General features: G+C 44.3%; 1 protein-coding gene across 6 annotated transcripts in view; it reads right to left on the bottom strand.

Annotated features, from left to right (window-relative positions):
• Window positions 1–23,799, bottom strand: part of LOC126281615 (zinc finger protein 93-like) — a 147,520-nt gene that overhangs the window by 109,596 nt on the left and 14,125 nt on the right. For all 6 annotated transcript variants that reach the window (XM_049980730.1, XM_049980727.1, XM_049980734.1 and 3 more), the window contains exon 2: window positions 21,702–21,790. In XM_049980730.1, coding sequence (XP_049836687.1) covers window positions 21,702–21,773 — 72 coding nt within the window. In that variant the 5' untranslated portion in view covers window positions 21,774–21,790. The remainder of the gene's footprint in view (window positions 1–21,701; window positions 21,791–23,799) is intronic.

The following is a 23,799-nucleotide window of genomic DNA, read 5'->3' as shown; positions in this document are numbered from 1 at the left end:
CCAAATTTATGTTTGATGCTGACACTTTGGCCATCTCCAATAATGCTGTTGATCAGGCATTGTACCCCCTGTATTAAGTCATGTTTTCAGTTGAATTTTACACGGAAGTGCAACATTGAGGGAGTTGTGGGAATCAGTTACTGGGCTGACATTTCACCTCATATTTAGAGGCTGCTCAAGCATGAACATTTTGGCCAGTACAGTTTCCTCATGAAACTTTCCCGAGGTACACAGATGAATGCATATGGTCATTCCAGTCTTGCAACTGCAAGTCAGAGATACAAATACTCAATAATATATTAGAGAAAATGCAGCCACATGGATTACCTTCACTAATAAATGCACATCTTTTACTGAATTAGAGGGTTTGGTGTCTGCTATTGAAGTCCGAGTTTCGCAGACCAGCAGTGATGGGGTTTTAAGTGTCATTATCAGGATGGGGATCGAGATTCCGGCCAATTTAAAAGGGGACCACCCATACGGAACAAGCGTAGGATTTGTTTCCAGTGTAACAAAGAGGGGCATTTTGTATAGCAATGTTTGGTTCCATGGAAGGACAGTCAAACAGATGGCATCACAAGGAATGGAAGAGGCATGGTAGCGTTCTACAGCCAAAGTGCTATCTCTGTGCCAAGTCCAAGGTAGGGGAATGCCTGCCTTACCTTTGGGTATAACTTATCCAGGAACCAGTGTACACACTCCTCAACTCTGGTAGTTCAGTTTCTCATTTACATTATCTGTGGTATTTGGAGTTCCACAATACCTGTGAACTGCCTAATTTGCATCCATCCTCACAATTTCAAGCTCTCACTGGGCAGATGTTGCCTCTGATTGGTAAAACTGAGTACTGGAAAATTTTCTTGGCCTATGAAATGGATAGTAATTAAAAAGGTTTCAGTAAACTTAATTTTGGTGTGTGTTTTGTAAGTGGTAGTGGGTTTGCATTAGTTTGTCAAGGCAGGATTGTTCATTTTAAATTTAACCCAGTTGAAAAATTCCAGTTGTGCTCCTGTCAGGTTGCCACAAGAGTTCATAGTGTGTTACCACAATGATTGCCATTTGAGCTCAGTCACCTTGGTCCAGTAGAGGTAAAGCTGGTACTGGAAGTTCTTGACTGTTTACTGCAGGTAGTTAACTAACAGATTTGACATCACCAATTTCCTGTACACAATTTGCCTTGGAAATGACATTCCAGAGAGGCAGGATCTTTAGAGGCTTTCTCCATCGAAGACGAAATGTATATGTGCTTTGATTAATAATATGTTGTTCGATGAGGTCATCAGGCCCTCAATCTCAGCCTATCCTCCTCCCATATTTTCAGTATCTATGAGCAGCAGTGGGGTGTTTCATCCCGTTGTGGGTTATTGAACGTTGTTTTGGAATCTGTGCCGCTTCCCAAACTGCATATTTCTTTTACTTGGTTCAGTCGGGCTCAGTATTTTACTGTCCTGTATCTCAATCTCTCATATTATTAGATCATGTTAACAGAGGATTCCAAGCAAATTACTGCCTTCTGTACAGACTGGACCCTCTACGATTTTAACAGGGTGCCCTTTGGTATGTCAATAGGAGTTGCCATTATGTCTTGCCTTCTAGATTATGCTATGGGTGATTTCACATTCAAGTGTGTCTATAATCACCTTGGCGGCATGGTTATTTACTGTTTTATCTGAACACCTGCAACATCTTGAGGCAGTCCTGGTTTACCAGAGGTAGGTGGGACTTAACTGTGAAACCGTCTAAAATGACACTGGCACATAGGTTTCATTCTTGGGGCATCTTAGTTCCACTGATTGCATTAGAATTGTCCAGAAGTATTCTGGTGATTTGCGAAAATTTCCAGCTCCTAGAAATAAGTACGGTGTGGCACAGTTCATAGGCATGACAATTTTTTTTCGAAAGTGTGTGCCCAATTTGACTAAATTACTATCCGCCTTAATGATTTAAGAAATTTCAAATGGGATGAAAGTCATCCAGAATCTTCTGAAACCATTAAAGTGGCGCTTTGTAACCCACTAGTATTAGCCATACTCAATTTTGAGCTCCTGTTCTTGCAAATGGGCACCTAATTCTTCTAGGGTAGAAAATGGAAGCTGTCCTCCTGCAGGAACAGAATGGGAGGGGAGGGGAGGTGGTGTGGGTTGATGACCTATAGCCTATGGACCTTGGAAACTTTAGCCTGAGCAGACGAAATCTTATATGTATGAATGGGAAACCTTGGTGGTTCTGTTTGCCCTTGAGAAATTCAGATTTTATTTTAAACACCAAGAATTTTTTTAAAGACTGACAATCTCTTAGTTAGGTTTTGGCTCATTATTTCCTTAACACCCTCTTAGGCAGTCATTTGAGCATTTATAATACTGTTGTCAAGATAAGACAACACATCACCTGGTCCTCCCTGTATAATGATGTCCAGAGGTTGGTGGGAGATGTGAGAGCCGTAAACGAGCTAAGCCCAACCCGAACTACCTGAAGGGCTTTTGGAGTCTACCCATCAGAAATGCCTGATGCATAAATTTTATATTGATTATACAGGTCCACTTTCTCGTATTTGTGGGTATTAGACACCTATTAGTTATCATGGATGACTTTTCTCACTTTTTGACTCATTCCAAGCAGAGGAGTGAGCATCCTGGTAGTTATCCACCATTTGTAATGAATTCTTTCTGTTTACAGGCCACCCAGAATGCTTATTAGCTTTTGTTTAGCAGCTATTCATGAGGTTCTGCTTTGACAATGGAATTAAGGATGTGACCACAAATCCTTATTACCATCATACTTTGCTAACCAGGTGAACTACAAGTTGAAGGCTGTTCTTATCTTTCATAACAAGGCTCAGACGAAGTGGGACATGTCAGTACCATGGCTCAATTTTGTATTTAAAACTAAACAACCCAAGCCCCTGGAAGCTGCTCCAGTATCCCTTATGCTAGCACATCCAGTCACTTCTCCTCTTGTCAACCTGTGGTCAATCAATGGTTTGCTTTCAGAACAAGCCACCCTAGCAGTAACACAGCACAACTGGAGCCAGGCTAGGCATAATACTCAAATTGCCCATCACAGGCTAGCCATCTGCTGCAATCAGGGGCTAGATAGTTCATTGCAAAGGCTGGGGACAGAGTGTTAGCTCGAAACCCTCATTGTTCAAAAAGGGGAGTTAGGGTTCGCTAGCAAACTAGCTCCTCAGTTCTTGGGACCCTGTGGGACTGTCAGGGTGGTGAGTCTGACAAACCTCCTACTTCTGAATTTATGCACACAAAGTGTTATGCATGGACATTACCCGTGTCAAGGAGAGTCATATGTAGAGGGCTCCTCAATAGTGGGGAAGGGGGACTTTGATTTTGTGGGATCCCTCTTTGAATTCCAGCCCCATGTGCCTGGCAAATGTCACTTGTCACAGCTCAAGAGTTCATGGCACCAGTGGACATGGTGGAGCCAAAATGGACAGAGCAACAGCAGTGCATCTCAAGGGCAGTCGGTGTCTTGAAGCTGGACTGGAGGGTGAGCCATGCAGCGCTTGTGGGCAACATGTGCTGTTTGGCCAAACTTAATGTGCCACTATCATTATCACCATCACCACAATAAAACAATCTTCTTTCAATAATGGTAACTGCCATAGTCTGATCAGCCCCAACATTATCATCACTCATCTAAAGTCTGGTATGTCCACCTCTGGCACAGATAACAGCAGGGAGACATTGTGGCATGGAAGCAATGAGGCCTTGGTAGATCACTGGAGCAAGTTGGCATCATATCTGCACACTCAAGTCACCTCATTCCCATAAATTCTAAAAGGGGGGGATGATCTCCGACATTTTAAATTACATCCCAGATTTGTTTGACCAGGTTCGCCATCACATCAATTGGAACTCACCACTTTGTACCTCAAACCATTCCATCACACTCATGGCCTTGTGAAATAGTGCATTATTTTGATGAGAATGCCACTGCCAGTGGGAAAATCATCGTCATGAAGGGTGGACCTTGCCACTGGTAGCGAGCCTAGCATGACTCAGTGATATAGATAGCTGTTCTGTAAGTGCAGCCCCATCTGAGGGTATCTGTTGAGGGGCCAGACAAATGTGTGGTCCCTGAAGAGGGGCAGCAATCTATTCAATAGGTCAATAGTTGCAGGGGCAACAGTTGGGATGAACGACTGATTTGGACTTTTAACATTAACCAAAATAGTCTTCCTCTGCTGTTAGCAATGGGAAACTATAGCCGTAATATTTCCCGAGGGGATATAACTTTACTGCATGGTTGAATGATGATGCCACCTCATGGGTAAAATATTCGGGAATTAAAAAGAGTACCCCATTCAGATCTCTGGGCATGGGTAACTCAGAGCGTCATTATCTGGAGAAAGAAAACTGGCGTAATACAGAGTGAAACATGGAATATCAGATTGCTTAATGGGGCTGGTATGTTAGAAAATTGAAAAACGGAAATGGATAGGTTAAAGCTAGATATAGTGGGAATTAGATAAGTTTGATGGTATGAGGAACAAGACTTCTAGTCCGATGAACAGAGGAATATAAAAAAATCCAAAAATGGTTGAAATGGCTCTGAGCACTATGGGACTTTACATCTGTGGTCATAAGACCCCTAGAACTCAGAACTACTTAAACTTAACTAACCTAAGGACATAACACACATCCATGCCCGAGGCAGGATTAGAACCTACGACCGTAGCGGTCACGTGGTTCCAGACTGAAGTGCCTAGAACTGCACGGCGACACTGGCTGGCCAATACAATATCAAACCGGGGTAATGCATGAGTAGGTTTAAGAATGAATAAAAAATAGGAGCTACTATGAACAGCTTAGTGAACACACTGTTGTAGCTGAGATAAACACGAAGCCCATGCCTACCACAGTAGAAGTAGTTTATATGACAACTAGCTCCCAAAACGAAGAAATTTAAAAAATGTATGATACACGTAACGTGTATCCGCAGGACAAGTGGCCTGTAGTTGAAGTTTCATGATGATCTCTCCATTGGCAAAAGATTCCGGAATAGTCCCCCATTCGGATCTCCGGGAGGGGACTGCCAAGGGGGAGGTTACCACGAGAAAAATATTGAATAATCAACAAAAGGATAATGTTCTACGAGTCGGGGCATGGAATGTCAGAAGCTTGAACGTGGTAGAGAAACTAGAAAATCTGAAAAGGGAAATGCAAAGGCTCAATCTAGATATAGTAGGGGTCAGGGAAGAGAAGTGGAAGGAAGACAAGGATTTCTTGTCAGATGAGTATCGGGTAATATCAACAGCAGCAGAAAATGGTATAACAGGTGTAGGATTCGTTATGAATAGGACGACAACGATAGTTCAGGTATACATGCCGACGTCGCAAGCTGAAGATGAACAGATAGAGAAAGTGTATGAGGATATTGAAAGGGTAATGCAGTATGTAAACGGGGACGAAAATCTAATAGTCATGGCTGACTGGAATGCAGTTGTAGGGGAAGGAGTAGAAGAAAAGGTTACAGGAGAATATGGGCTTGGGACAAGGAATGAAAGAGGAGAAAGACTAATTGAGTTCTGTAATAAGTCTCAGCTAGTAATAGCGATAACCCTGTTCAAGAATCACAAGAGGAGATGGTATACTTGGAAAAGGCCGGCGGGAGATACGGGAAGATTTCAATTAGAATACATCATGGTCAGACAGAGATTCCGAAATCAGATGTTGGATTGTAAGGCGTACCCAGGAGCAGATATAGACAGATCACAATATAGTAGTGATGAAGAGTAGGCTGAAGTTCAAGCCATTAGTCAGGAAGAATCAATACACTAAGAAGTGGGATACGGAAGTTCCACGGAATGACGAGATACGTTTGAAGTTCTCTAATGCTATAGATACAGCAATAAGGAATAGCGCAGTAGGCAGCACAGTTGAAGAGGAATGGACACCTCTAAAAAGGGCTATAACAGAAGTTGGGAAGGAAAACAGGTACAAAGAAGGTAGCTGTGAAGAAACCATGGGTAACAGAAGAAATACTTCAGTTGATTGATGAAAGGAGGAAGTACAAACATGTTCAGGGAAAATCAGGAATACAGAAATACAAGTCGCTGAGGAATGAAATAAATAGGAAGTGCAGGGAAGCTAAGCCGAAATGGTTGCAGCAAAAATGTGACGACATCAAAAAAGATAGGACTGTCGGAAGGACAGGTTCAGCATACAGGAAAGTCAAAACAACCTTTGGTGACTTTAAAAGTAACGGTGGTAACATTAAGAGTGCAACGGGAATTCCACTGTTAAATGCAGAGGAGAGAGCAGATAGGTGGAAAGAATATACCACTGTTAAATGCAGAGGAGAGAGCAAATAGGTGGAAAGAATATATTTAAAGCCTCTATGAGGGTGAAGATTTGTCTGATGTGATAGAAGAAGAAACAGGAGTCGATTTAGAAGAGATAGGGGATCCAGTATTAGAATCGGAATTTAAAAGAGCTTTGGAGGACTTACGGTCAAATAAGGCAGATGGGAGAGATAAGATTCCATTAGAATTTCTAAAATCATTAGGGGAAGTGGCAACAAGACGACTATTCACGTTGGTGTGTAGAATATATGAGTCTGGCGACATACCATTTGGCTTTCGGAAAAAGCATCATCCACACAATTCCGAAGACGGCAAGAGCTGACAAGTGCGAGAATTATCGCACAATCAGCTTAACAGCTCAGCCATCGAAGCTGCTTTCAAGAATAATATACAGAAGAATGGAAAAGAAAATTGAGAATGCACTAGGTGGTGACCAGTTTGGCTTTAGGAAAAGTAAAGGCACGAGAGGGGCAATTCTGACGTTACGGCTAATAATGGAAGCAAGGCTGAAGAAAAATCAAGACACGTTCATAGGATATGTCGATATGGAAAAAGCGTTCGACAATATAAAATGGTGCAAGCTATTCGAGATTCTGAAAAAAGTAGGGGTAAGCTATAGGGAGAGACGGGTCATATACAATATGTACAACAACCAAGAAGGAATAATAAGAGTGGGCGATAAAGAACGAAGTGCTCGTATTAAGAAGGGAGTAAGACAAGGCTACTCTTCAATCTGTGCATCGAGGAAGCAATGATGGAAATAAAAGAAAGGTTCAGGAGTGTAATTAAAATACAAGGTGAAAGGAGATCAATGATACGATTCGCTTATGACATTGCTATCCTGAGTGAAAGTGAAGAAGAATTAAATGATCTGCTGAACGGAATGAACAGTCTAATGAGCACACAGTATGGTTTGAGAGTAAATAGGAGGAAGACGAAGGTAATGAGAAGTAGTAGAAATGAGAACAGCGAGAAACTTAACATCAGGATTGATGGTCACGAAGTCAATGAAGTTAAGAAATTCTGCCACCTAGGCAGTAAAATAACCAATGACAGGCGGAACAAGGAGGACATCAAAAGCAGACTCGCTATGGCAAAAAAGGCATTTCTGGCCAAGAGAAGTCTACTAATATCAAATACCGGCCTTAATTTGAGGAAGAAATTTCTGAGGATGTACGTCTGGAGTACAGCATTGTATGGTAGTGAAACATGGACTGTGGGAAAACCGGAACAGAAGAGAATCGAAGCATTTGAGATGTAGTGCAATAGACGAATGTTGAAAATTAGGTGGACTGATAAGGTAAGGAATGAGGAGGTTCTACGCAGAATCGGAGAGGAAAGGAATATGTGGAAAACACTGATAAGGAGAAGGGACAGGATGATATGACATCTACTAAGACATGAGGGAATGACTTCCATGGTACTAGAGGGAGCTGTAGAGGCAAAAACTGTAGAGGAAGACGGAGATTGGAATACGTCAAGCAACTGAGGATGTAAGTTGCAAGAGCTACTCCGAGATGAAGAGGTTAGCACATGGGAGGAATTCGTGGTGGGCCGCATCAAACCAGTCGGTAGACTGATGACCCAATAATAATGGGATAGAAGAAATTAATCAGATAGTGAAGGAAGACGAAAATTTAATAGTCATAAAGGAGTGGAATTCGATAGTACGAGAACAAACAGGAAGGGGACAGAGGAGGAAAAGGATCAATGCCAAAGCCAAGGCCAAGAGGGGGTGGGGGGGGGGGCGACAGGCAGGGCCAGGCAGTGGGGGGGCGACAGGCAGGGCCAGGCAGTGGGGGGGCGACAGGCAGGGCCAGGCAGGGCCAGGCAGTGGGGGGGCGACAGGCAGGGCCAGGCAGGGGCAGGCAGTGGGGGGCGAGAGGCAGGGGCAGGCAGTGGGGGGCGAGAGGCAGGGGCAGGCAGTGGGGGGCGAGAGGCAGGGGCAGGCAGTGGGGGGCGAGAGGCAGGGGCAGGCAGTGGGGGGGGGGGGCGAGAGGCAGGGGCAGGCAGTGGGGGGGGGGCGAGAGGCAGGGGCAGGCAGTGGGGGGGGGGCGAGAGGCAGGGGCAGGCAGTGGGGGGGGGGCGAGAGGCAGGGGCAGGCAGTGGGGGGGGGCGAGAGGCAGGGGCAGGCAGTGGGGGGGGGGCGAGAGGCAGGGGCAGGCAGTGGGGGGGGGCGAGAGGCAGGGGCAGGCAGTGGGGGGGGCGAGAGGCAGGGGCAGGCAGTGGGGGGGCGAGAGGCAGGGGCAGGCAGTGGGGGGGCGAGAGGCAGGGGCAGGCAGTGGGGGGGCGAGAGGCAGGGGCAGGCAGTGGGGGGGGCTAGAGGCAGGGGCAGGCAGTGGGGGGGCTAGAGGCAGGGGCAGGCAGTGGGGGGGCGAGGGGCAGGGGCAGGCAGTGGGGGGGGCGAGAGGCAGGGGCAGGCAGTGGGGGGCGAGAGGCAGGGGCAGGCAGTGGGGGGCGAGAGGCAGGGGCAGGCAGTGGGGGGCGAGAGGCAGGGGCAGGCAGTGGGGGGCGAGAGGCAGGGGCAGGCAGTGGGGGGCGAGAGGCAGGGGCAGGCAGTGGGGGGCGAGAGGCAGGGGCAGGCAGTGGGGGGCGAGAGGCAGGGGCAGGCAGTGGGGGGCGAGAGGCAGGGGCAGGCAGTGGGGGGCGAGAGGCAGGGGCAGGCAGTGGGGGGCGAGAGGCAGGGGCAGGCAGTGGGGGGCGAGAGGCAGGGGCAGGCAGTGGGGGGCGAGAGGCAGGGGCAGGCAGTGGGGGGCGAGAGGCAGGGCCAGGCAGTGGGGGGCGAGAGGCAGGGCCAGGCAGTGGGGGGCGAGAGGCAGGGCCAGGCAGTGGGGGGCGAGAGGCAGGGGCAGGCAGTGGGGGGCGGAGAGGCAGGGGCAGGCAGTGGGGGGCGGAGAGGCAGGGGCAGGCAGTGGGGGGCGGAGAGGCAGGGGCAGGCAGTGGGGGGGGGGGAGAGGCAGGGGCAGGCAGTGGGGGGGGGACAGGCAGGGGCAGGCAGTGGGGGGGGGAGAGGCAGGGGCAGGCAGTGGGGGGGGGGGGGAGAGGCAGGGGCAGGCAGTGGGGGGGGGAGGCAGGGGCAGGCAGTGGGGGGGGAGAGGCAGGGGCAGGCAGTGGGGGGGGGAGAGGCAGGGGCAGGCAGTGGGGGGGGGAGGCAGGGGCAGGCAGTGGGGGGCGGTAGAGGCAGGGGCAGGCAGTGGGGGGCAGTAGAGGCAGGGGCAGGCAGTGGGGGGGGAGAGGCAGGGGCAGGCAGTGGGGGGGGAGAGGCAGGGGCAGGCAGTGGGGGGGGGAGAGGCAGGGGCAGGCAGTGGGGGGGGGAGAGGCAGGGGCAGGCAGTGGGGGGGGAGAGGCAGGGGCAGGCAGTGGGGGGGGGGAGAGGCAGGGGCAGGCAGTGGGGGGGCGGAGAGGCAGGGGCAGGCAGTGGGGGGGGAGAGGCAGGGGCAGGCAGTGGGGGGGGAGAGGCAGGGGCAGGCAGTGGGGGGGAGAGGCAGGGGCAGGCAGTGGGGGGGGGAGAGGCAGGGGCAGGCAGTGGGGGGGGGAGAGGCAGGGGCAGGGGCAGGCAGTGGGGGGGGGGAGAGGCAGGGGCAGGCAGTGGGGGGGGAGGGGTGAGAGGCAGGGGCAGGCAGTGGGGGGGGGAGGGGTGAGAGGCAGGGGCAGGCAGTGGGGGGGGGGGAGAGGGGTGAGAGGCAGGGGCAGGCGGTGGGGGGGGGGGAGAGGTTATGAACAAACCCGTCAATATTTCATGTGTAATATCATTGCTTCATGAAAACTTCACTGTCAACATATAAATTCATTCTGCAGACACGTGCCGTGTAGCAATTTATGTTTTCATGTGGTATTTGTCTGAAATTTAACGTAACTATTGGGTCATTCCATGTCAAGTGGCTTAAATTTAGACAATTTCCCCACTAGACCATCTCCAATGTTATGAAATTTTTACAGGATGTACATATAGACCTTACATGAAGCACTGCCAAATTACAGATTCGTAAATAGTATGGTGGGGCCACCAGCCACCTTTTTGTAAAGGCTCATGTTTTTCATTGCGACTGAAATGGATAAATTATCAACTTTGTTTTGTCACTGTTCAGGATTTAAGAGACCTGTTGTGCTCAAACTTTGTAATCCTGTTCAAATTTTTGGGTACAATAGCTTCGTTTTAGTACAAAAGTTCAAACTATGGTAAATTCATCATAGTGTGCTATCAAAGTGTTCCATAAATCTTGTGGTATCAAATAAACTCACATTTATATTACATTAAAAAATACATGTACCAGTCTTACCCTTTATGGTTCCCAAGCCAAATATTTCAGTTCTTATTAATTCATTTGCTGAAATTTGTTACTAATAGAAATTACAGTTGATTCTAACAAGCTATAATGTCAGCCCATTCTTGTTGCTGATGGAGCTGGAATGATAGAAATAATGTGTTGGTTTGGAATCCAACAAGCATCCTGTCTAGCTGGCCAATAGAATGGATGTGCAGGTCCATTGGGGGTGCATTAAAATAAACATTTTCTTCTTCTGAAACTTCGGACACATTACCAATCCACCATTTTCCATCATATATACAGGCAATGTATTGGTCAAGTTGTAAGGCTTAAATATTTCTGAATGAAACGCTTTGGTCAACATTTGCCACAAAAAGGTTTGTATCATTGAACACTCTTCTAATACCAACTTGCTTTTCATTCAATGGCTCAAAATGGCGATTGTCTCTTGTTCCTGATACTGTGCAGCCATTTTTTAACCTTGCTTCCTGCTCAGTTTTTAATGTTCCAATTTGTTCTTTTGAATCAAAAATGAATTGGATTTCTCTGATATTCTTTGTACAGTATTTAAACAACGTCAGTTGGTGTCAAAATCTGGTCCTCAGTTGGTCTTCGAAGGCTTGCTCTTGCTGCCACACACTTTACAGTTCCTCCAATTCTATCACATGGAGATTTTCCGTGGCTTGTAGCAGGAAAGTTCCATTCAGCTGAAATTCCAAAGTCATTCTGATAATGACAGAGATTCAGAATTTTTTTTAAGTTTTTATACTGCACTGCTGACCCATAACTGAAGTAGTAAATGTGTGTCTTTTTCCAAGGAGACACTTTAGATCTTCTATTAATTTCACAATAAAAGCATTTACTGCAATTGCATTATGTTTCAGGCTGTCGCTTATTATACAGTAGCTGATGCTGCTGATGTCCAAGTTATTTTTGACGTACACAACAAATGGATGTAAAGTTGCTTGGCTGTTATTCCAGTGAAAACCTTGAACTGCATCCTGGACAATGAAGGAATAATTTTCAGCAAAGTCCATTAATATGATCATTTCAGTTGACTTACAGTTTTCTTTGATGCACTTTAGGTGCTTGCTCTGGTGCTTTGCAACATAATGAGTGGAAAGTTTGTCAATTTTTGAAATTAGATCTTTAATAAAACCCTCAGTGGTCATCTGCTTTGTTTCTAATGTATCTATCAGTGTGCACCCACTGTTTGAACTCAATGATATTATCTGGATCACAGTCTTCAAAACTACATTCTAAAAACTGTTCAAGTAGTTCTTTTCCCAGACAGATTTCACGGGGAAGAAGCATGCAGTCTGGAATCCAAATCACACACTGTTTTAGCAGTCAGACTCTTATAATAATCTTTAATTGGAGTGCTTGCAAGCATCAGTTTCACAGTTTGGTGTAAAGTGCAACCAGAAACTTAGTGGGTTCCTGCAGCACCCACAGCAATGCACGATTTTGGCCTCAATTCACAAAATTTGGCAAATCTAATTTCAGGCTGAAGTTGATATGCAACAAATATTTCTTCCAAATTATTCAGAATAAGGTATTTTTGCATCAAAACTATCTTTCCTTCTATTCTAATTGATACATAGTCTTTATCTGGACAAATTCGACTAAATTCTTCATTCTGAAAAAATGTCACCACTCTCTCTTTTACGGCATCTGAAATCATCTTGCCACACTTGTTCTTTGGCAGAGTTAACTTCCTACCTGCTTTTACCATCCTCTCTGAAACACCAAATTCTTGCATTATCTCATTTATAGCCCAGCTTTGTGGTATCAGTGTCAGTATCAGGCTACCTTGACAATTGCAATTTCTCTTTCAATTCCTTAATCAGTTGCTTATAATCTTCACAATCAGGACATGTCTTGCTTGTACTTTTGAAGATCTTTTGGGGCTAATTCTCCAGCAGCAGCAATGTTATTCGCAATTGCCTGTTGAGCTTAGCTTATTTTTCGTTTTGCGCTACCTTTCACATCCCTTTTGGATATTCTCTGAAATTTTAGAGGGGAGACCCAAAAAGAAGTTAGAATTGAATTGATTGATACTTCTAGATATGCTTCATCTTCTGACTGGTTTGAAGCTCACTGTGATTTTTCTGCTTTCTTTGCTAAAAATTGTTTCTGCAAGTTGGATAGATCTTCCGACCAGGTTTGACATTGCTCTTAGTCACAGCTTGCAATTGTTTTGCCATTTCCACATTGACAATCCGTAAACCCTTTTTAACAGAATGGTTCTCTGCACCAAAACGATTACAACAATATCTCTGTAGAAAGTCACGAATTCCTATTACTCTATTGAAAATTCTTTGATTGGAATGAAGCCTCGATGTGTGTATGTTTTCAGCTGACATGCAGAATTATATGTAGGACCAATGACACACAGTACTGAAACCTCATTGATAGCCATTACACTACAATTAAATTTATGCTTCCAATTGCCGTTTGTTTCAATATTAGATAAAGTAGAATTTGTGTATATTTCCAACTGAAAAATATTAAGCAATCATAGCAGGGTAATAGACCGGCAAGGACATAGAAAAAAAATTCCCAGTTTTCCTCGTTAAAAATAAACTTCCTCCTGGGAGTGCGAACATACTTTTTCCCTATTAACTAACAATATATTTTCTCTCAGAACTGTGTATCATCAGTCTTTTGAATGGTTATATACGGTCGTAGAATTTCCCGGTGCTTTAGAAAACGGAACACAGAGAAAATAACAAGTTGTGGAAAGATCTTTGATGAGCAGCAACATGTACAGTGCATATTTTCATATAACGAAATTATAAATTTGAATTCCACCAAACACCGCATGTTACTTTCCGAAGCATTGAAATCAAGATGCAATGCGTTTTTGTAAGCCAGTCATAGCTCATGTCACATGACCTCCCCAGCCGATGACAGCGGGTATTCAGAACTGAGGATACATGATGTAGTCAGCCAATAGCAACATCACTGTTAAGAAGCGCGAATGCACAAACAGAAAAAGCTAATGGTTTAAATTAATATACATCATGTTGCTACACAAAAAGCAAAGCTTTCACATGTAATATTGGTCTATAAGATTAAGATGCTGCAAGAGAAGCAAGCTTTCACATATAATGTTGGTCTTTTATGCACGAATTACAACGTAATATACACTGCTGGAAATTGAAATAAGAACACCGTGAATTCATTGTCCCAGGAAGGGGAAACTTTATTGACACATTCCTGGGGTCAGATACATCACATGATCACACTGACAGAACCACAGGCACATGGACACAGGCAACAGAGCATGCACAATATCGGCACTAGTACAGTGTATATCCACCTTTCGCAGCAATGCAGGCTGCTATTCTCCCATGGAGATGATCGTAGAGATGCTGGATGTAGTCCTGTGGAACGGCTTGCCATGCCATTTCCACCTGGCGCCTCAGTTGGACCAGCGTTCGTGCTGGACGTGCAGACCGCGTGAGACGACGCTTCATCCAGTCCCAAACATGCTCAATGGGGGACAGATCCAGAGATCTTGGTGGCCAGGGTAGTTGACTTACACCTTCTAGAGCACGTTGGGTGGCACGGGATACATGCGGACGTGCATTGTCCTGTTGGAACAGCAAGTTCCCTTGCCGGTCTAGGAATGGTAGAACAATGGGTTCGATGACAGTTTGGATGTACCGTGCACTATTCAGTGTCCCCTCGACGATCACCAGAGGTGTACGGCCAGTGTAGGGGATCGCTCCCCACACCATGATGCCGGGTGTTGGCCCTGTGTGCCTCGGTCGTATGCAGTCCTGATTGTGGCGCTCACCTGCACGGCGCCAAACACGCATACGACCATCATTGGCACCAACGCAGAAGCGACTCATCGCGGAAGACGACACGTCTCCATTCGTCCCTCCATTCACGCTTGTCGCAACGCCACTGGAGGCGGGCTGCACCATCTTGGGGCGTGAGCGGAAGACGGCCTAACGGTGTGCGGGACCGTAGCCCAGCTTCATGGAGACGGTTGCGAATGGTCCTCGCCGATACCCCAGGAGCAACAGTGTCCCTAATTTGCTAGGAAGTGGCGGTGCGGTCCCCTACGACACTGCGTAGGATCCTACGGTCTTGGCGTGCATCCGTGCATCGCTGCGGTCCGGTCCCAGGTCGACGGGCACGTGCACCTTCTGCCGACCACTTGCGACAACATCGATGTACTGTGGAGACCTCATGCCCCACGTGTCGAGCAATTCGGCGGTACGTCCACCCGGCCTCCCGCATGCCCACTACACACCCTTGCTCAAAGTCCGTCAACTGCACATACGGTTCACGTCCACACTGTCGCGGCATGCTACCAGTGTTAAAGACTGCGATGGAGCTCCGTATGCCACGGCAAACAGGCTGACACTGACAGCGGCGGTGCACAAATGCTGCGCAGCTAGCACCATTCGACGGCCAACACCGCGGTTCCTGGTGTGTCCGCTGTGCCGTGCGTGTGATCATTGCTTGTACAGCCCTCTCGCAGTGTCCGGAGCAAGTATGGTGGGTCTGACACACCGATGTCAATGTGTTGTTTTTTCCATTTCCAGGAGTGTATATTACACAAATGTGTCGGCAAAATTTTTACTAACGACGTGAATGTCTTGTCTTCTGGGCTCGAAATTCATCTAAATGGCTCATCATCAAACAGTTGATTTTTAAATGAGACTCAAATGCTCTGTGATTTAAGAAATTCATCATACATTCTCGCACATCATTCAACTTATGTAGAAGGATATTTATTTTGAAAGTAACACTTTTCAAACCACCATTTGAAGTATCTTCACACAAGCTATTAGAAATAGGTTCATTTGTGCAGTTGCCAGAGAGTACCAGATGACAGGTGCCACCGGCCTTGCGCAGCTACGATGGCGTAGAAAGCCCGTATGTTCATAAGTGTAAGACATTAAAACATCTTACATTAAGTCATACAACAAACAAGACATTGGAGGATACTCCAAGAGCATCGGAATTTTGTGACCGATAATAAAATGTGCACATTTAACATGCACATTCGTATGTCCAAATTTCCAGTGAAGTGGGCCACGACCTAATATTAAGTTTTTCAATGTAGTTTTTGGAATGTACATTTTCTTATAATACCAGTACTATGCTATCTCATGTTTGGCTCTTTATTATCGCATAATGCCATACGTGTTACAAGTTGAAAACTTTGCACTTGAAATGATGCAGCAAACAGTGTGCAGAATTAAACACTTCGTTTTAAATATATTGTCTGCCTCAGCAGAAAAGATTAATAAAAGAAAATTTCTTCAGCAAATCAACAACAATAACCTCATTGTTCAGCAAGGCAATAAATACTTGACTGTCAGAAAGGTGGAAATAAAATAAAATCTGCAACTAACAACACATTTTAGCCTTCCGTAATTGTGTGTATGTATTTTAATTCACTCTATAGCCTCCCACCACAGCAATCTGTTTTGTTTTTATTTGAATGTGAAAGCAGTAAACGAAGAGGAAACAGCAAAATCACTAAATGTATACATGGATCACGTGGAGACTACCCACATGCCCACTATAACTCAAACTGCTCTGTGCATCAGCCCCGAATTTACGATACTTCCGAACTGGGCCAATACCCTGCCACTCCCTCAAGCATTTGAGACAGGACGTCAAAAACTAGAAAAAAACTAATTTTCAAAAATATATTCATTTTGTAGCGTGCATCTTTCTGAAGAGTCTAATGCATAAAGCATGTGTGTTCGAGGAAATGTAAGACGTTATTTGGTCATAAGTGTGCCAAAGTGCAGCGCCACACTTCTTCACTCAGCATTCTATCGCACGTCACTGTATTTCGCTCCGTGGAATTTAAATGTGTATATTTTGCAATGGATGCCATAAAACCATATTCAGGACAGTGGAAATTAAAATGTCCTGTGGCTTCTCTCATGCTTACAGTCTTAATTTGACATCCTGTCCCTCTTTTTTTTCTTTCCTTAAAAAAAATGAACTTCAGAAAAGTTGCACTCTTTATTCCCTAGCAGCTAACAACTTGCTGCTTTGTGTGACATAAAATTAAATATAGGATACATAAAACCAGTAAAGACATGAGACAAGCAAGACAATTCACATTTCTTCAATCCTTAGCTCCTAGAATTTTTTTCTTTCTAATCTTGCTACAGCTCTACATGGCATGCTTTCCTTTCCGTGAAAGAATCTGTTACCTCATCAAAGTTTGTCAAATGTTTTGCTACAGGAAAAATCAAAATGTTGTAGTCTAATACTGAACAAGCTGTTAATACAAATAGCACCCAAGACTGGTGTGGTTTCTTGATCTGATTACATCTATTTTATCACACTCTGCTAGATAAAACAAAACAGGCCTTACTAATACTGCAACAACTGTAACACACACCAAATAAGCGAGTCTGTTTTGGCACAGAACAGAATACAGCTCACAATGTACCAGTACCAAATGCCTATTAAACCTACTACAAGCAAAAAGCTTTACTTTGGGAAACAGTTTCACATTTCATTCATACGCTCCAGTTCTCAAGAATGAGATTGAAAAGTAGTAGTACAAAATTTTTATACGAACTTTGAATCATCCATAATTTATGTGATGTCACCGTTTCTTCTTCCTCGTTCTAATAATGTGTTATCTCTTAATTCTGTAACTATTCCTGTCAATGTCAAAGCTTAGTCGCTGGTTAACTTCACTAACTCTGACGAATCACCGGTTTAGTTATCCTGCGATTATTCTGCGGTTAGACGTTGTTACGCGTTCGTACAACGCGTTTTCCATGCTACTTCCAGAACAGAACTTACAGCGGCTGCTAGCAGGGGACTGTACAACTGGCCCTTACTACTGTAGCGATCTGGCCAAAAACCTTGTCAAAATCTCATTTTCTTGGATACACCAAGAAGGTAATATGTAATTGCCATCCGCAGTGGCTGAGCGGTTCTAGGCGCTTTGTCTGGAACCCCGCTACCGCTGCAGCTGCAGGTTCGAATCCTGCCTCGCATGGACGTGTGTGATGTTCTTAGGTTAGTTAGGTTTAAGTAGTTATAAGTTCTAGGGGACTGATGACCTTAGATGAAGTCCCATTGTGCTCAGAGTCATTTTTATACGTAATATTTCTTACCTGATGTTTGTTTAGTTCCATTCCAGTAGTTTGAATCTATGGATTTCACTAGTAATTTGCAAACCCACAGACAACGGACTTACTCCGCTCAGCTCGTATGGCCCCTTTTGTATGTAGGAACGTTTGTTTCTACATGCGACACGGATTCCCCTGACAATCATGTACACTATGCATGCATTCACAGATCAACTTACGATTCATTCAGAAATCAACTTAGTATGTATTCAAAAATGTTCAAAAACTGACAGGGATACATTTTCTGTCATATGAATAATCTATAGACTAACGTGTGCTGGATGCTGGGTGCTTTGTGAAACAAGGATTCCTCCCTGAAGAATATGAATTTGCCGCCCCCCCCCCCCCCCCTCAGATCTGGGCCTGCTACGCACGCATGAATATGGCAGCTTGGGAACTCTGGCCCGCCTCACCGCCTGCCCCTGCCTCTCCCCCCACTCACCGCCTGCCCCTGCCTCCATGACTATTAAATTTTCGTCTTCCTTCACCATCTGGTTAATTTCTTCTATCCCATCATACAATTTTTAAATTTCTTCGTCTTGGGAGCTAGTTGTCATATAAACTACTTCTACTGTGGTAGGCATGGGCTTCGTGTTTATCTCAGCTACAACAGTGTGTTCACTAAGCTGTTCATAGTAGCTCATCTGCGCTCCTATTTTTTATTCATTCTTAAACCTACTCATGCATTACCCCGGTTTGATATTGTATTGGCCAGCCAGTGTCGCCGTGCAGTTCTAGGCACTTCAGTCTGGAACCACGTGACCGCTACGGTCGTAGGTTCTAATCCTGCCTCGGGCATGGATGTGTGTTATGTCCTTAGGTTAGTTAAGTTTAAGTAGTTCTGAGTTCTAGGGGTCTTATGACCACAGATGTAAAGTCCCATAGTGCTCAGAGCCATTTCAACCATTTTTGGATTTTTTTATATTCCTCTGTTCATCGGACTAGAAGTCTTGTTCCTCATACCATCAAACTTATCTAATTCCCACTATATCTAGCTTTAACCTATCCATTTCCGTTTTTCAATTTTCTAACATACCAGCCCCATTAAGCAATCTGATATTCCATGTTTCACTCTGTATTACGCCAGTTTTCTTTCTCCAGATAACGACGTCCTGAGTTACCCCTGCCCGGAGATCTGAATGGGGGACTATTTTAATTCCCGAATACAGGGTGATTCAAAAAGAATACCACAACTTTAAAAATGTGTATTTAACGAAAGAAACATAATATAACCTTCTGTTCTACATCATTACAAAGAGTATTTAAAAAGATTTCTTTTTCACTCAAAAACAAGTTCAGAGATGTTCAATATGGCCCCCTCCAGACACTGGAGCAATATCAACCCGATACCCCAACTCGTTCCACACTCTCTGTAGCGTATCAGGCGTAACTGTTTGGATAGCTGCTGTTATTTCTCGTTTCAAATCATCAATGGTGGCTGGGAGAGGTGGCCGAAACACCATATCCTTAACATACCCCCATAAGAAAAAATCGCAGGGGGTAAGATCAGGGCTTCTTGGAGGCCAGTGATGAAGTGCTCTGTCACAGGCTGCCTGGCGTCCGATCCATCGCCTCGGGTAGTTGACGTTCAGGTAGTTACGGACAGGTAAGTGCCAATGTGGTGGCACTCCATCCTGCTGAAATATGAATTGTTGTGCTTCTTGTTCGAGCTGAGGGAACAGCCAATTCTCTAACATCTCCAGATACTATAGTCCAGTTACAGCAGCAGCTTCGAAGAAAAAGGGACCAAAAACTTTATTGGCTGAAATGGCACAGAAAACGTTCACCTTAGGCGAGTCACGTTCATACTGAGTTGTTTCCCGTGGATTCTCAGTGCCCCATATACAGACATTGTGACGGTTGACTTTCCCGTTAGTGTGGAAAGTTGCTTCATCACTAAACACAATCTTTGAAACGAAAGATTCATCTGTTTCCATTTGAGCAAGGATAAAATCACAAAAATCGATTCTATTAATCTTATCAGCTGCAGACAGCGCTTGAACCAATTTCAGACGATAAGGTTTCATAACTAACCTTTTTCGTAGGACTCTCCATACAGTTGATTGTGGAATTTGCAGCTCTCTGATAGCTCTGCAAGTCGATTTTCCTGGGCTGCGAACAAATGTTTGCTGGATGCGTGCTACATTTTCATCACTCGTTCTCGGCCGTCCAGAACTTTTTCCTTTGCACAAACTCCCATTCTCTGTAAACTGTTTACACCAACGTTTAATACAACACCTATCAGGAGGTTTAACACCATACTTTGTTCGAAATGCATGCTGAACAACTGTCATCGATTCACTTCTGCCGTACTCAATAACACAAAAAGCTTTCTGTTGAGTGGTCGCCATCTTAGCATCAACTGACGCTGACGCCTAGTCAACAGCGCCTCAAGCAAACAAATGTACAACTAAATGAAACTTTATAGCTCCCTTAATTCGCCGACAGAGAGTGCTTAGCTCTGCCTTTTGTCGTTGCAGAGTTTTAAATTCCTAAAGTTGTGGTATTCATTTTGCTGTTGGCTTGTATGAGCACTGCGTTTTGTTGTATAGGGCGCATTTCCTTTGCAGTTTAAGTTTTATTTTCGTTTTTTCTCTCCTTAATGTAGTATTGCTGCAGTATTACTCTGCAGTAGCAGGATACAGTAATATCCTTTGTTAGAGTATCGATTCTTACCAGTAAAAATTACAAAAATTTAACTGAAAACAAAAACAATGACAAATTCCTGGAATTCTAAAAAATTCTTGGGTTTTTCCTGGATCTCCCGGGTCGTATACACCCTGCATAGGTAATGGGAACTTCCACGAGAATACATCAGAAAAAATTAAACAACATAGAAAACCCTCTACCTTGAAATAATTTTTACTAACTAAAAAACAATGGTAATCCAATAATGACAACACACTTTACATAATTTAAGAAGGCACACAACTTCTGAACACTTTTCACTACACAACAATGTGGTTCAGACTGATTGTTGAAGCATGTTAAACTGGTTTGTCTCTAAAGTAAAAAGTTTTTCTGATCAGACAAAGCGAGCTCAGATAACTCAGTTATTGTTTGAGCAATCTGGATGCCACTTGCAGAGCATTATGACATGCTGACAGGCTGCAGGTAACTAAAGTACCAGCTTCAGAAAGTTAATCCTTTCAGTAGATACAAGGCAATGAAGTACAGTCAAAATTTGATACAAGATTTATGAGCCACTTTGATAGCAGACTATGATGAATTTACTATATTCACAATGTCAAAAATTGAGCCTTTGCGAAAAGGTGGCTAGGGGCCCGACCATACTGTAATTTGGCAGTGATATATTTAAGGTCTATATGTACAACCTGAAAAAAATTTCATGGAAATTGGAGATGGTCTAGTGAGTACCCTTAGGCCACTTGACATGACCCTGCTGACCATTCTTCTTACACCTTGTTCACATTTTCAAGGTTAACACCTAATGTTAATAGTACTACAAAATTTACTTCTGATTAGTGACATGCAAATGTCACTTCAACATCATCAATAAATTACATTTCTTATTCCATACCACGATAGACTGCAATAATTCATTAACTGCGCCATACCATTTCTAAATTTAATGGCACTGCTAAGATTCACTATGGCCATAGTTATTCTTAAGTTGCACATTAAGGCTGTCTTTTAAAAGAAGCATATCAGAGCAGAATATACCCACTTTATGGCAACCACGTTATCAGTACAATTGAATTGTGCATTAAAAAAAGTTTTCCATGTTTACTTAACATTAAATTGAAACTCCTGCTGAATTCTATGTGAGGTTTAATAACAGGCTTAGTTCAATACACTGTGCAAAATGTCATATTTAGGATTGAAAGTTCATCAGTTGTTTAGTAAACACAATTACTCGTGTTTCCAGCAGCATGACATCAATTTTATAAACTCACGCACCATACTGCACACAGAAATTAACGAAACACTGTTAAGAAATACAAGTAAGCCACTTACTATGAAGTGTAACTCTGGTTTTACTTCATCCATTTCCTCTTTTTTTATCCACGAAGCTGGCTCGTGGTCCATTGCTTTAGTTCTGCAATCTGAAAAAAGCAATCATATAAGAACAATGGTACTCAGTTTCTGTTGTTACCATGAAGTACACCTCAAAGGCACTATTTTCACTCGTCTAATGGGTGATTACACAGGAAACAGATCCAGAAAGGATGAGGAAAAGTAGGTTCAGTGATATAAACTCATTTACATTTCTCAGGTCATGAAGAGTGAGAACACCGAAAGTAACATACACTGTAAACCGAGTATTTATAGTTGGTACTGCTCTTTTTTAACACTGGCTCATGGATACTTTTCTATTGAGACAACTATGGAAGATGTGTATTTTTTGTGCATGCACGAACTTCAGCATTACAATCAGGGTGGTCAAGACATTGCTGCAAAATTACTGAATAACACTAAATAATTCATTCTACACTTAGTTCGTTGTGTTAATTTCAGTCTGATACGGACATGAGAATCTGGACGTACAGATTGTTCGTTTGTCAGTGAATATGCATTTTCAACATAGCTATTACCTTGAAACTTCCTTCACCTGTATTCCTCATGGATGTATACATAGTTTATAGAAAGCATCATCATTTTGGAATCTTTACCTGCTATTAAAGAAAACCATATACATGTACCATAGATTTCTCACTGCAGTGCGAAAGTTCTCATTCTTGATTAACATCAAGATTAAAAAGTGGTTCGCTTTTTCTTACAAAACTGATTTATTAAAATGACTTCCTACTAACTGTAACTATGATCTATTAAGTTCTGATGACATGTAACGCTTTATGTTAGACGAATTACAGTTAATTTGTACCTCGTATTTCGCCAGTTCCTAAATTACAATATTCTTATAGAGAACTCCATTAAAACCCACACACTACAACAAACTGGTATTTACACATGATTAGATGAATTCTAACGACACGAGTAACCAAAGCACAGGGAAAACTAGCAAAATGCAACAGAATTACAGCATTTCCTTTCATGTGAACATACTCAAAGCATGAAATGATGTAAATGTGGGCACTTGGAAACATGCTTACGTTAGCTCTAAAATCTGGAGCTGCTATATGTCTACATCACAGCAAATTATCTCCACAATTATTATAGCTAAGTAAGTCAACATAACCGTACTAAAATAGCGAATAGAGGTGGGCCAAACTGTTATTCTGGTTGGTTGGTTTGTGGGAGTAAAGGGACCAGACTACTATGGTAATCGGTCCCTTTTTCCATAAAAAAACTAAAACCACAAAAAAAAACAGGAAAGACAGCAGACGAAACAGGACAAGAAATACTCTGTCAGAGACCAGACAGAACAAATTAAAACACACAGTGTGACGGTGGGGAGACTCGCAAGGAGGACTGCCACACAGTCGTCGTGTCCTTGACGGCAAGGAGTTTGTTAGGGGTGGCCAGACCGCGCCATTCAGCATCCCAAAGCGAGATAACTTTGCAGCGTAAGACTGCCCGCAAATCAGTCGCCGGGAGGCCAATCTCCAGAGATGGTGCACTGGTGGCCTCTTTCGCCAGGAGGTCAACAGTTTCATTGCCGGGTATCCCAACATGGCCCGGGGTCCAAACAAAGACCACAGATCTGCCGCGACGGGCAAGAGTATGCAGGGATTCCTGGATAACCATCACCAGACGAGAACGAGGGAAACACTGGTCGAGAGCTTGTAAACCGCTCAGGGAATCGCTACAGATAACGAAGGAATCACCTGAGCAGGAGCGGATATACTCTAGGGCATGAAAGATGGCGACCAGCTCAGCAGTGTAAACACTGCAGCCAGCCAGCAACGAACGTTGTTCGGAATAGTCCCCTAGAGTTAGTGCATAACTGACACGACCAGCAACCATCAAACCGTAGGTGTAGACAACGCCAGAGCCCTGATACGTGGCCAGGATGGAATAAAAGCTGCGTCGGAAGGCCTCCAGAGGGACTGAGTCCTTCGGACCCTGTGCCAAGTCGAGCGGAAGGCAAGAGCGAGGCACACACCACGGGGGTGTGTGCAGAGGGGCCCGGGAAGGAGGTGGAAGAGATAAA

The sequence above is a fragment of the Schistocerca gregaria genome, chromosome 7 (genome assembly GCF_023897955.1).
Source record: "Schistocerca gregaria isolate iqSchGreg1 chromosome 7, iqSchGreg1.2, whole genome shotgun sequence".
Lineage (NCBI taxonomy): Eukaryota > Metazoa > Arthropoda > Insecta > Orthoptera > Acrididae > Schistocerca > Schistocerca gregaria.
The sequence above is the reverse complement of the archived record's forward strand: the minus strand, read 5'-3'. Positions and strand labels throughout refer to the sequence as shown.